The following is a 13,790-nucleotide window of genomic DNA, read 5'->3' on the forward strand; positions in this document are numbered from 1 at the left end:
TAGAGGCAGGGGAGGGGAGTGGGCGAAATGGCTGAAGAGAGTAAAAAGGTACAAACTTCCACTTATAAAATACGTCATGGGAATTTAATGTGCAGCACGACACTATGATATTGTTATACAGTTAATATGTAATACAGTTAGCAATACCATCTTGCATTTTGAAAATGGAAAGTTCTCATCATAAAAAAAAAACAATGCATGGTGATGGATGTTAATTAGACTTATTTTGATGATCTGTTGCAATATACACACATATCAAATCATCATATTGTCCACCTGGAACTTATATAATGTTGAATGTCAGTTATACCTCAATAAGAAAAAGATCTTATAATTTTTCTTTTTAACAGTGTTCTTAGATTTTAAGATGAGTCTAATCAGATCATTCTGCTAATCATTTCATCATTCTGCTGCTGATGCTTCTATTAACCTCCAAATTATCACTCAATTATTTTATCTCATGACAAGAAATATTGTGTGATAATGAATTTCATTTCACAGGGAGTTAAACACATATAGATTAATTGACTCCTAAGTAGCAGTTGCACACTTTTATATAAATTACTCTCTTGATTTGATTATTTTGGCAAAAGCAAGTGAAGAAGTGTCCACTTGTCTCCTTTGCATTTAACCATTCATTTCTTTAATAATGCTAATTAAAGAAATCATTTTATGATCTCACCACTTTTACATGTATAGGTTACATTGTATGAATGCAACCTTACATGCTTATTCAGGATCTGATCTGTTAATTCACTTTATAGAAATGGTATCTCTATTATGAGCTAGCGATATTTTTTTTTCTCCTTTATTTTTGTTCTTGAGGAATGTGTTTCTGGTAAAATGACATACATTCTGACTACGTGTTAATGTTAAGTATTTTAGAAAGATTATGCAGCACTATTTCGTCCTTATTTATATAGGAAGTATGGTTTTTCACTGATTTGTCCAGCGTTTGAGAGCCAGGAGTTGGCTAAAACTTGCTTGGAGCTAGTAGACTCAGGTATCTTTCCATATTAATAACTGAAATAGTTAACTTAGAATGTTCTACAGAATACCTCAAAATAGATTGTTGATAACTTGCCATATAGACTGAGGCACACACACATACAAACACATAAAATATGGTAAACCATAGTGGATTTAGTGTTACTACCAAGCCAATGTTCATTGGTTTTGGTGGTGTATCCCATAATGAAGATTATCTAGGGAAGTTTCTTCTTCCTTGCTGGATTTTCTTTTTTGATTGCCTGAGTTTTCCTTGTTAACTGATGTTCTTTATTCCCCACCAGGATATGAGACTAATTACTTCCCTGTTTTGAAGTGAGAAGCAATTTGCAAATGCATTTAAATAGCTCCATCTACTATCTATAGCTACTCCATAGATCCATGCTGATGTAAAAACACATATCATGGTTCTTTTGAATGCAAGCTATGAAAAATTTCATGATGCAAAGTATGAAAATTTCATGATGCAAAATTAGTAGTTCTTGACAAAGGTAATTAAATTTTCCACAAGAACTAAGATCTTCATACATTTCCTCAATATCCATATAGATGTGAATCTTCCATTTTTATCACACACACACAGACTACAGAGGATTTATCATATGAGATACATTATTTCAAAACCTGCTAATTTTTGTTTGAACATAAAGAGGCTGGCTTATTTTTTCTTAAAGTATCCTTCCAATTTCTCCTGTTTAGTAGAGTGTATACCTGTTCCTTTTTACATTCTTTCTTTTTTTGTATTTTTCTCTATTTCTCTAAACAGATAATTCTATGGCTACCTCTTGATTATTCAATTTTAGGCATTACCTTTGACTTTCCACTTTTGAAGCTTTACCACTCTCTCCCCCACTATATACATATTTCCATCCTCTATGCTATATGTATAGAAGTTAAAACCTTATCTGTTTCCTTAGATTCCTATATTTCCATCACAAATTAATTTCCTAACTCTTAATCAGTTTAAGTGTAAAATACCTGAGTGATTTTATTAATGTTAACTTTCTGGACCTCTGTCTCCCAGAATTTTTTGACCTGCCTTCAGTCAGGTCTGGTCGTTCTTTAGGTCCAGTCATAGCTTTCATCTTACTATCCACGTTTACCATTATCTTGAGAGTGTGCTTTGCCTTTCTCTTGGGTTGGATCTCCCATAGCAGAAACTCATTTCTTCTGTTTTCTTGGTTACACGTTCATTTGGGCAGAACATCTCCTCCAATAGCTTCCTGAGAAAGGTGTTGTAGGAGAGATAAATTTTTGACACCTTAAAAATCTTCAAAAAATTTTTTTCATGTCATATTTGATTTGTAATTTGCCCAGGTATTGATTTCTGGATTTGAAACACTTTTCCCTCAGAATTTTGAAGACATTGTTTTATTCTAGTTTCCAGTTTTGCTGTAGAAAATTCAGTGCCACACTTGCTTTTAATCTCTTTTATTTTTATCTTTTATATATATAAAATATATGTTATATAAGATCTCCCTTTGTAGTGTTATAAAATTTTATGACATACCTTGTTGTAGGTCTATTCGTATACTCTATGAATCCTTTCAAACTAGAAAATCATGATTTTCAGTTATGGGAATTGTACACAATTTATTTATTTGATGATTTCCTCCCCTCTATTTTCTCAAGTCTCTCTTTCTGGAGATATTATTATTATTCATGTTTTGAATTTCCTAGATTGATGCTCTAATTTATTGAACTCTTCCATCTCTGTGTTTTGCCCTACATTGTGGGAGATTTCCTGATCTTTATCTCAACTCACCTACTGAGATTTTAATTTAGGCAATCATATTTTTAGAGTTCCTTATCTGTTACTCCCTTTTTGTAGCAACATGTTCTTGTTTCATTGATGTATTTTTTTTAATAAAAAATGACAGTATTGTTTTTTAAAGTTTTTTTTCCCATCATATGTTTCTTCCAAGTGGATTTCTTGTGTGTGTGTTTTGTTCTCAGTATTTGATGTTTGAGCCTTTCTTTATGTATCTAGTGATCCTGAATTAGTGGTTTGTGCATAAGAGAATGGGTCACTGTAAAAGCAGATTGGAGGCTCTGTTCATTGGGTAGATCTTGTCACCAGCGGGCCTTACCATAAGATAATACTGCAGGGCTGTTTCGCTGAGAAACCTCTAATATCCCTGTCTTTAGGTATTCCGTTTGTTCTTGATCTGGTCAAATTGCTGAGTAAGGAAGAGATAAGTCAGGCTGCATGAAATTCTGGAAGCCATGTAGAGGGAGAGGGCAGGAGGCGTCAGCAGCCGGTGTCAATGGTCACTGGATGTTTGCAGTAAGGTGGTACCCCCAACCTCCCTGTGCTGAGTTTTCTACAGCCGCTCACCCTGATGGTAAAACAGGAACATAGGAGGGCAGCTCAGGGATACGCATCACAGATTTACTCTTCCAGTCTTCTGTGGGGGTGTGGGGGTGGGGAGGGTGCAGGTAAGATGTTACCCGCATTTGGGGATGGGAGAGGGCAGCTGAACTCTACTTCTAAAAGCAACTTGTGGTACCACTTTGGGGTCTTTTTGGAGTTAAGTGGTAAGATTGTATTGCTTCTTGACTTTTCTCTACCTTTGGCCTAGGAATCAGCATCTTTTTTTCTTAGTTAAATCAGTTAACTGCTTTCCTTCTGTTTCCTAGGTTTTTTATTGCTCTCTTTTATATTGCAGGTTCATTTTTTTAAACCTTTTTTTCCTGTTATTCTAGTGGGATTCATAATTAAAATACTTTGTAATCTACCCTTTCCAACAAAAAATATATTTTAATATTTTTCTTACCAATAAATATATTTCCACACCAACATTTTAATGACTACATAGGAATCTGTTTTTAGAGATCTGACTTATCCCCTGTTGTAAACGTGGGTTGTTAGAAGCAATATTGCAAAGAACCTTCTTCTAGCTAGAATTTGTATCAGTCTTTAAATAAATTTAAAATGTGAGAAAATTATGAATCCTTTCTAAAAATGTTTCTTACCAAGTGACATCTTATTTCCGATAGCATGAAGATGCTTCCTTTTCTAATGGAGACCTTTCAGTGTAAACATTCCATTTAACCATTTTTCCCACCAGATGGGAAATCCTGTGTATGTTCAGTTCATCCTACATACTCAGGCTGTGCCTGGAACAGAAAAGGCACCTGATACATATTTGCTAATGAGACATATGCATAATAAATGAATTTTAATTATTTGTTTTAAAACTTCAAAGAGAAGCAGTCTGGTATGAAGGAAGCAGGATGTAATAAATTTTAAATGACTTATTTTCATCACTTAGAGTTACTTCGATGTTACTCAGGTCGTAAAGTTTGTAAGATTGAGAACCAGATTTAAAAAGAAGGAAGCCAACATGGCAGGGTGATATATAGGCTTACCCACACTGCACCTGGAGAGCAAGCAGTGCTGAGGTATTTGTGCAGGCAAATTTGTAACAAATGGCTTTAAATACAAGATAGTAACATATAATATGTTTATTTTGGAATTTAAGGATCAGCCTCCTATTGTATAGAGATAATATACATCTATTGCAATGAATTATATGGTTGGATTAAATAAACATTACTTTGCTTAATCTAGTCCTGGGTTTCTCAAAGTGGGGTCTGCGCATGATCAGTCTCAGAATCACATGGGATCTTGAATATTCACTTTCCTTGGCTTGCCTGAGACCTAATGGAATCAGAATCACTTTGAGTCGCCCAAGATTCTGCATATAACAAACTCTGCATATACACATTTACAATCTTCATGTCTTCTCTAGACTAAAATTTAAGAAACTTTGAGAAAGTTAGGTACACATCTTATATAAATTCGAAAAATCTAATGAATTTAGAATTAATGATTGGGGAAATTCTGGTAAATTGATTTAATACATTTTATTGCTTTCCCCATCAGTTATTACTCTCTAAGAATTCACCTAATTAGATTACCATACAGAAAGTCAGGAAAAAATATATCTTCTTTTTTTTTTTTTTTTTTTTAAGATTTTATTTATCCGACAGTGAGAGACACAGTGAGAGAGGGAACACAAGCAGGGGGAGTGGGAGAGGGAGAAGCAGGCTTCCCGCGGAGCGGGGAGCCCGATGTGGGGCTCGATCCCAGGATCCTGGGATCATGACCTGAGCCGAAGGCAGACGCTTAATGACTGAGCCACCCAGGCGCCCCAAAAAATATATCTTCTTTTTAAACTTCTCATTCTCTGATGTGACCAGTGGCTAGAGGCATTAATTTGTAGTTTAAGAAATGAACACATGCATACTGCATAACACATCTGTTGAGTATATTGCATCTCTGGCCTAGAATTTCAATTTTTTAACCCAACGTATTTTAGATCATATTTTTTGTTGAGATTTGTTTTAATTATAGGCAAGTTCGATGTGTTGTGAGAGAGATCTTAAACATTGCTCAGGTTGACAGTTTATTCAGTGATGTAGCATGTCTGAGAACTCCTGCCCCAATACCTGGAACATAATAGGTATTAGATAATGCATGCCCCCCTGGCGGGCATCATTACTTTCCAAAGGTGGTAGTAAAGAGGGAAAGTATGAAAACCATCTCAGTGATAGGTCACCCTATATGAATGGAATCCTTACTATTTATTTATTTAATTTATTTTTAAAGATTTTATTTATTCATTAGAGAGAATGAGAGAGAGAGAGAGAGCATGAGAGGGGGGAGGGTCAGAGGGAGAAGCAGACTCGTTGCTGAGCAGGGAGCCCAACGCAAGACTCGATCCCGGGACTCCAGGATCATGACCTGAGCCGAAGGCAGTCGCTCAACCAACCGAGTCACCCAGGCGCCCTGAAATCTTACTATTTAAAAAGTAAAAAAAAAAAAATTAGATCTTTCCAATACTATTAGCTAACATCTACCAAGTATTACTACGTAACATATACATTCTAAGCTATTGACATGAGGTAGGTGCCTATAATTATCTCTACTTTAATGATAAGTGAAGCACAGTGAGATTATTTATAAAGTTATCCAAGGTCGACCAACTGGTAAATAGTGAAGTCTAATTATGAACACAGAAAATCTGTGTCTAGAGATCACATCTACTATCATATCATGTTTTCCATTCAAGTTGTAGTACCATCGCTACTATAACGGGAAGGCACTTTTCATGTAAATGCTGAGGGGGAAGATGTATCATTTGATGTATCTTAGTGATAACTAAGTTTTCATCTTCCTACCAATTTTGCATATTAAATATTTCTGATAATTTCTTTAAAAATATATGATACACCTAAAGTAAACAGACTAATAGGAAGATAGTTTTAGGGTCCAAACAATCTGGGTTGAAGTGCTGGCTTCATGATTTATTAGCTGTGTGCAGATCACTTAAACTTTGAGTCTTAATTTTCTCATCTGCAAATGGGAATGATATTTACCCATACCATTACCATACAGAGTAGGGATGATCTATATATTAGTGCTCATTGAGCTCGTTGTACTCAATCAAATACAACTATTATAATTTAATGTATAGGATGCTATCCTGAAAGGGTGATGAGAATTTCTGTATTTCATAGGCGACATATATTACATAATCATAACAATTCTATAAGGAGAGTTATCCTGAGCATAATTTCTAATATCAAAATCATTAAAATAACTTTTATATTTAAATCTTTAAGTATCACCAATACTTAATATTTTGTTTAATCTCATTGTTCTTTGGGTAGAAGACTTTGGCTGGGCTATCCCACAGATACTTAAACTCTTACTCTTTGTTCTTTTCAGCAAACTTACTTGATAACATGCTTTTGCGAAGTTCAGGAAAATTAAATGTGGGCACCAAGAAAGAGGATGGTGAGAGTACAGCCCCCACCCCTCGTCCAAAGATCTTGCGTTGCAAATGCCACCACCATTGTCCAGAAGACTCAGTCAACAATATTTGCAGGTTGGTCATATAAATTATTTAAACCTCGTTTTAACAAAGAGTCATGCTTTTTTGACTATGGAATTGTAGGCTGATGTTTTCCAAGAACACATTTTGGGGAATAGTGCCTAACTCCATTAACTCTCAGAGCTGTGCCTGTGTTTAGAAAAATATTAAATTGCATTTTGGCCTGAAATGGTGTTCTGAGATTCTTCTTCCTTGCTGCAAATATCACACATGTACATAAACATAGAACACAAGTCCCAGGCTTGGGACAAGTGTCAAGGAGCAAAAATCAGTTGTTTTATTTCAAAAAACCTTGTCCCCCAAATAAATTCAATCGTAGGGGGTGTCATATGTGTGAGGATAATTTTAATTTGTTTTAACCATTCATCATGTCAATGGTGGTTAATATTTTGGAAAGAACACCTGAGTTGTTAGGAATATGCACTGGCTCTGGGAAGCAGTATAGTGATAGAGCTCACGTGATGAGTCTACCAGATATTAGGAAAGACATTGCCAGAGTATTAGAGAATAAAGTCCTTAGTGGATAATCATATCTGTATCAAAACTTTTTTTGAAACTGAACTATTTACCTCTTTCTTTCTTATACATCTTAATGCAGCTACATCCATTTTGCTAGGCCCTATAACCTGCATTTACACACACACCCCCCCCCCCCATGGGGACAACAGTGGGTAAAGAGGTATAGCATAATGAGGCCAGTGTGCCCAGGGAGATGTGGCAGAATAAACAGACAAGTGCAGATCTCAATAGTTAAAGTAGCAGAAAAGCAGAATCTCCCTCAATAAGGGTAACAGAAATAAATGGGAAGATGGGCTGCTAGGTTTGAAGACCAGGCAGAATATCTGAGCAATCATTTGGAGCCTCTTTACCCAGGAAGGAGCATGAAGCTGAGGTGAATGCTTTTTTTTTCTTCTTTTCTTCCTGAGAAAGAAAGCATATCCTGAGATAGATAGCTCAAGAAATATGTATTAACTGAATGACGGGGAAGAATGTTAGGTATATTCATAAATACATATCTCCTTTAATCAGCAAAACTATTCAGCATGGTAAGGCATGCTTATTTCTTACCATTAGACATAAGGAATTCACGGCCCAGAGAAGTCTGGTAACTCGGCTTTTATACGACAGAACAAAGTTGGGACCACTGAGACTTGTGCCATGGTAAAATGATTCCAGAGCTCAGACGTGTTTCCTGGGAAACACTACCTGTTTGTAGTAAATGGCAAAAGTATCAGGAAAATGTCCAAGTTTTCTGAAGAAAAAAATTATCAGGAGAAAACATATTAGGGAGGTATTTTACTGTTTTTCCTGAGTGTGTAGTAATTAATAAATCTAGGTGTGTCATTTGAGCTATTTCTGGTGATCATATGTGTAGGCCTTCCGAAATCATCCCCACCTTAACTATTTTGTCCTCTTCTCTCCGTAGGCCATTAGTGGTCCTACGTTGACTTGGAGGAAAGTGATCAGACGGGGCTCACTGCCGTGCAGGTGCTCGGTGTGGGAAGGAGAAGGTTGGCATGTTCCAAGAAGACTGGTTCTCCTAACATGCAGCGAGCAGGAGGAGGTGTGGCTGTAGTCGAGCCTGGAGCCAGGAAGGGTTACTCACGGCCTGGTCGGTTCTATTAAGAATGTTTGTCTTATTCCTGGAAGCATTAGGAGGCCATGGAGGGGGATTTGTTTAAGCAGGAGTAGCGGTAGTATTGATGTGGATTTCGGAAGGACTTGATCTTGGACTCGGGTGGTGCTGGCACAAGAGGGAGATGCATGTGTTGGGGAGCTATTTAGAAGGAGAGTTTTACGTTGATGAACTGGATGTGCGAGGGGCCCAGAGGGGCTTCAGGGGTTGTTGGAGGTACACTTAGATGTACAGCGTAGGCTTCTCATGAAAGAGGACAGAGGGGAATAATTAAGTTCCAACCTGGACATGCTGAGTTTAAGGTTTTTGACACCTGCAAATGGAGATACCAAAGAGTAGGCCATGGGATGTGGATTTGGAGCTGAGATGAAGAGCTTGCAGGGAGAGTCTAGAGTGAGTAGAACATGAGTCAGTTTTTGCTGTGAAACAAATGACTTACAACGAAGGACATTTATTTTTTCATTCCTGGGTCTACATATTGGCCGCAGCTGTGCTGGGTCCTGCTGGATTGGGTGGGCTTGGCATCGGGCTGCTGCTTGAGTTCGGGCCTGCTCCACATGTTTGTTCATCCTTCTTGAGCCAGAAGATAACCAGGGTATGTTCTTTCTCACTTGACTGGGAGGGAGCAACCTCTTGTACTTGTGGCATGTCCTCTAACTTTCCACTCACCAAATCAAGTGATACGATCAAAGCTCAGCTTTGGAGAGAAGCCATGGCTAGGGTGGGGCATGAAAAATTGAGTACAGTAATAGAACAATCTGGTAGACCAGAGTAGGACTGAGCCTTGAGACATTTAATGCCTGGGTCAAGGAGGCTCTTAGAAGATTCAGAATGAACAGAAAGCAGTGAGTGTGGTAATCATTGAACCAGGTTTACAGAGGGAGGAAGTAAGGTCAGCTGTGTTAGAAGCTGTTAGAGGTCAGGTCGGATAAGAACCAAAACCTGGTGGTCAGATTTATTGACCTTGATAAGTGCAGTTTAGAACTATGTATTCCAAAGTCCTGAATTCTTGACCATCAGCCATCCCCTGAACTGGATCTCAAAGAAGTGAATATTCACTCTTGGGTAAAATGCACATCGTTTTTGCTAATAAGATGTTAACTCCATTTGAGTTTCCTGTGAGCTGAGATCAGTGCGTATGACTCACAGTGGCTGCTTTTGTTCCTGGGCCCCAAGACCTTAGAATAAATTCAGGGCTCCATTCTTGTAAATCCACGATCTACTCTTTTGACTTCCAGCAATCAGTACTTCTCATGCTATTTCTGGTGAAAGATACTCCCCCGCCCCATCAGTTGCACTGATACTTTTCTAAAGTACAATAAAAATGAATTACTAGAAAATAAATTTAAAAAACTTACAAATTATATGTCCAGATATTTCTGTTTCCTATTATTGAGATTCAGTAGAGCTAAATTTATTGCTATGCAAGTTTCCAATTTTGTATTAACTCCTCACAGACCGGTAACAGTTTGCTGGCTTGCAAGGGAACACGCTTGGAGTAATATTGCATTCAGTCTTGCACTCCTAGGTAAACCAGTTCTAAAGCCCAGCGCATGCTTTGTTGAAGCTTAGATGAGGACTCGTTCAAGCTGTGTGGCCAGAGACCGTGTAGTAGGCAGTTCTTAGCCAATCTGGGTATCCTAGGTAGGTCTCAGGCACATTACCACACCCATATTTTATCTCTGTCAAGATAATATCTATCTTCTAAATATCTTTCCGGTTGTTAAATTTGTGACTCCTTCCCATTCCTTTTCTAGATTTATTCCTCAGACCTGAGACTATCACTACACACCTTGAATGCTTCAAAGTGTCCTGCAATAACTCTTTACATGACTTTCACCGTGCCAGTGTTTTGTCTTATTTTCAAGCCTTGTTTGTCTATTTTTTTTTCCCTCTATATAATCTGGTCCTGCTTTATATATCCTTCCCTGTTTTACTTGACTTGGCCCGTGATAGTCATTTTTTGTTACCACTCGTGACCTCTCTCAAGTTTGCCCAGACCCTCGCACAAGTCTATCCATTTCTAAAAATTATTTTTTACTCTTTTTCAGAGATGATTTTAAATACATTACCATTTATCTTACTGGGTTTGACCAAGAATTCTGCCTGGACAGTTTTCAGGGCTTACAGGTGTAATAAATCACATTGGATGTTTGCACGAAGGATGTGCATATGACACCAGGCTGCCTAAATGAAAAATTAGACAAGTCTCCCGACTGGACTGTACCTTGAAGAGTCACAGGGGGGAAAAAAGGGGAAGCTTAGGGGCTGTGGGCCTTTTTATAAAGTCTGCATTAACCCAAGACTTTTAAACCTCTTGCTGAATGTGATGATGTGAGTTTTCAGACAGGTGCTCCTGACCTAAGATCTCAGAATGTCTAAAATGCACATTGTTCTCCTCTGTTTATACATCTTCCATTGCATCCATTTTATTCCACTGTTGCTCAGACCATCTGAATATTGAGCTTTATGATCTTTTAAAGAACTGTTGAAGATTTTCGAGCAGAGAAGGAAGATGTGAGGTTTCTCAGGAAGTGCTGTGCACAGTCATTCCAAGTCCAGTGAGAGGGGACAGGGAGGGCTGCTAGAAGGCTCTCAGAGCAATCTAAGTGAGAGACAGAGAGGTGAGGTGAGAACATACAAATCCGCAGGGTGGTGAGGTGAGAACATACAAATGCCCGATTCATATAAAAATGGAGACAAATTCAAAAGATCTTGTAGCTCATAGAAAAAATGAACAAAATGCCACATCACTTGGAATGGCTTAGATGAGGACTCGTTCAAGCTGTGTGGCCGGAGACCTTGTAGTAGGCAGTTCTAGAGAAGGGTGTAAGATAGTTACACATTCTTGAAGATAAAGTAAACGGCATCTCTCACATTGGAACTTTATCAGTAATTTAACTTCACCTTCCTGTGGAGATATGACATCTCAGAGGAAAAAACCAGAGATGGGGCGCAGTAGTAGCCATATGTGTTTTACCCTCTTTCCCTCACTACTGTGGGAATCCACCCATCTAAGATGATAAGGAAAAAAACATACACACTTTAGGATTCTATTACTTTGATAACTACCACTGTTCAATATTCTTTTTTTTTAAAATATTTTATTTATTTATTTGACAGAGAGAAAGAGACAGTGAGAGAGGGAGCACAAGCAGGGGCGGGGGAGAGAGGGAGAAGCAGACTCCCCGCTGAGTAAGGAGCCTGAGGCGGGGCTCGATCCCAGGATCTTGGGATCATGACCTGAGCCGAAGGCAGACTCTGAATGACTGAGCCACCCAGGTGCCCCATGTTCAATATTATTCTTTGCTTTTTTCCCCAAGTCTGTAGAAAACACCTTGACTAGCTTATGATTTCTATCCTTACTGCTAGAAGTTGAATGACTTGGTTTCTCCTAGGACTGTGTCATTCATAGACTATGAGCTCCCCCAGAGCTAAGGCTGCTTCTTCCTCAGCTTGTGTCTGGGTCTCTAACTCTGCCGGAATCATCGTGTGCTCAATAAATGTTTGTCAAATGAACTACTGTTAACAAAGATCTAAGCAGCTTTTACTGTTTTAGTTAACTAAAATTTACATGATTTAGATAACGGCTCTAAAATTTGTATGTATTTTTTAGTTTATCTGTGACAGAAAACTTCAAAAACTTTCTTTATTCCCTTGAATGTGAAATAGGTATTTTAGAAGACAAAAGGTTCTCAAGGACTGATTTTAAAATCTACTTATAATCAAACAGTCTTTCCAGTCAATTCTGGCTGAAACCTAAAAGAAATTTGAGGGCACCTGGGTGGCTCAGTTGGTTAAGCGACTGCCTTCGGCTCAGGTCATGATCCCGGAGTTCCGGGATCAAGTCCCGCATCGGGCTCCCTGCTCAGCAGGGAGTCTGCTTCTCCCTCTGACCCTCCCTCCTCTCATGTGCTCTCTCTCTCTCATTCTCTCTCTCAAATAAATAAATAAAATCTTTTAAAAAAAAGAAATTTGAAAGAAATTTAGGAATTCTAGTATTTCTCGCATACTGAGATAAAACTGGTATAAATATTTATCAGTCAGGAGAGCTATAATCCTTATGGGCAGAGAGATCCACTTCAGCAGGTATCCATATATATAATTAATTTTTGTCAAGAGCAAAATTTTAAACTACTCAGTAATTAATTTATTTGATAATTTAAAAATTTTATTTTAGTTTTTTTAATATTTTAATAATGCTTTAAGACTTCCTGTCACCCTGATTGAGCAGAACAGATACACCACTCTTAACCGATGCTTAACAATTATTTTATAGTTACATTAATCTTTATCAAGATCTAAACTAGTTAGAAAAAACTTCTACAACAGTCCTTCCTCAACCGTGGTGGTCACGTATCTGAACAACCCTAGCATCTGCAACAGGGAAACATAACATCTTTGTGGAAGAATAGAGGTAAAGGGACCACATCCTGAGTAAACCTTATAAACACTTGATTCACTGGAACAAAACAAAAAAGAGAGCACCTTAGATAAAGATGCTGGCAGTGCAACTTTAGACATGTATGGAATTGGTTTCTGACTGTTCTACAAGAACTCATGAAGGAATTGGAGTCCAAGAGGCAGTTTATAAACCCAGTTTGACTACAAATGAGAGGAGTGCAGGCTCTGGATGCACATCCATACAAAACTTTGGGCTTCGTATATCCATTTCTTACTTGCTTACTTGCTTCTTACCGAAAATCTCTTGAGGAAGTTAATTCCCGAATGATCTCTCTAGATGTTCTAGACACTTCTTTGCTTTTGGAGTTTTGGGCAGATTCAAGGAGCCACAAACCTGTGGCACCATCCGATGGTTTTAACAAAAGTTCATCATCAGTGCTTTGACTTCACATGACCTATAAATTCTCAAATGCTTTGCTTTTTCATAAATTAACATTATGTTGAGAGGCAGTCAGTGATGATGACTGATCCCCTTGGTATGCAACTGTTCTATTTTGTTCATGATTTGTCTTTACCTGTAATACAGGGGCAGCATTTTCGAAATGTTACATCAATTTCCTTTTTTAAAAATTCATTATCATTACTGTAACCAAATGGCATCCCTGTATATACATCTCACTGCTTTCAGTTTTTTTTTTTTTTTTTTTAATGATTTCTACTTGTGTTTTCTTCATGAGGCTTCATTTCTTCTTTTTACCACTTTCAACTCCGTGGGAATAATAGGGTAATAATAATCAATATAAAACTTTTAAAAGCTAAGCTTAAACATGGCAGCCAGG

The 13,790-nt window shown here is 37.7% G+C and overlaps 1 protein-coding gene across 4 annotated transcripts in view; it reads left to right on the plus strand.

Annotated features, from left to right (window-relative positions):
- Positions 1-13,790, plus strand: part of BMPR1B (bone morphogenetic protein receptor type 1B) — a 402,661-nt gene that overhangs the window by 350,822 nt on the left and 38,049 nt on the right. For all 4 annotated transcript variants that reach the window (XM_027600410.2, XM_027600411.2, XM_035726405.1 and 1 more), the window contains one exon: positions 6,746-6,905. In XM_027600410.2, coding sequence (XP_027456211.1) covers positions 6,763-6,905 — 143 coding nt within the window. In that variant the 5' untranslated portion in view covers positions 6,746-6,762. The remainder of the gene's footprint in view (positions 1-6,745; positions 6,906-13,790) is intronic.

This window comes from Zalophus californianus, chromosome 2, assembly GCF_009762305.2.
Source record: "Zalophus californianus isolate mZalCal1 chromosome 2, mZalCal1.pri.v2, whole genome shotgun sequence".
NCBI lineage: Eukaryota > Metazoa > Chordata > Mammalia > Carnivora > Otariidae > Zalophus > Zalophus californianus.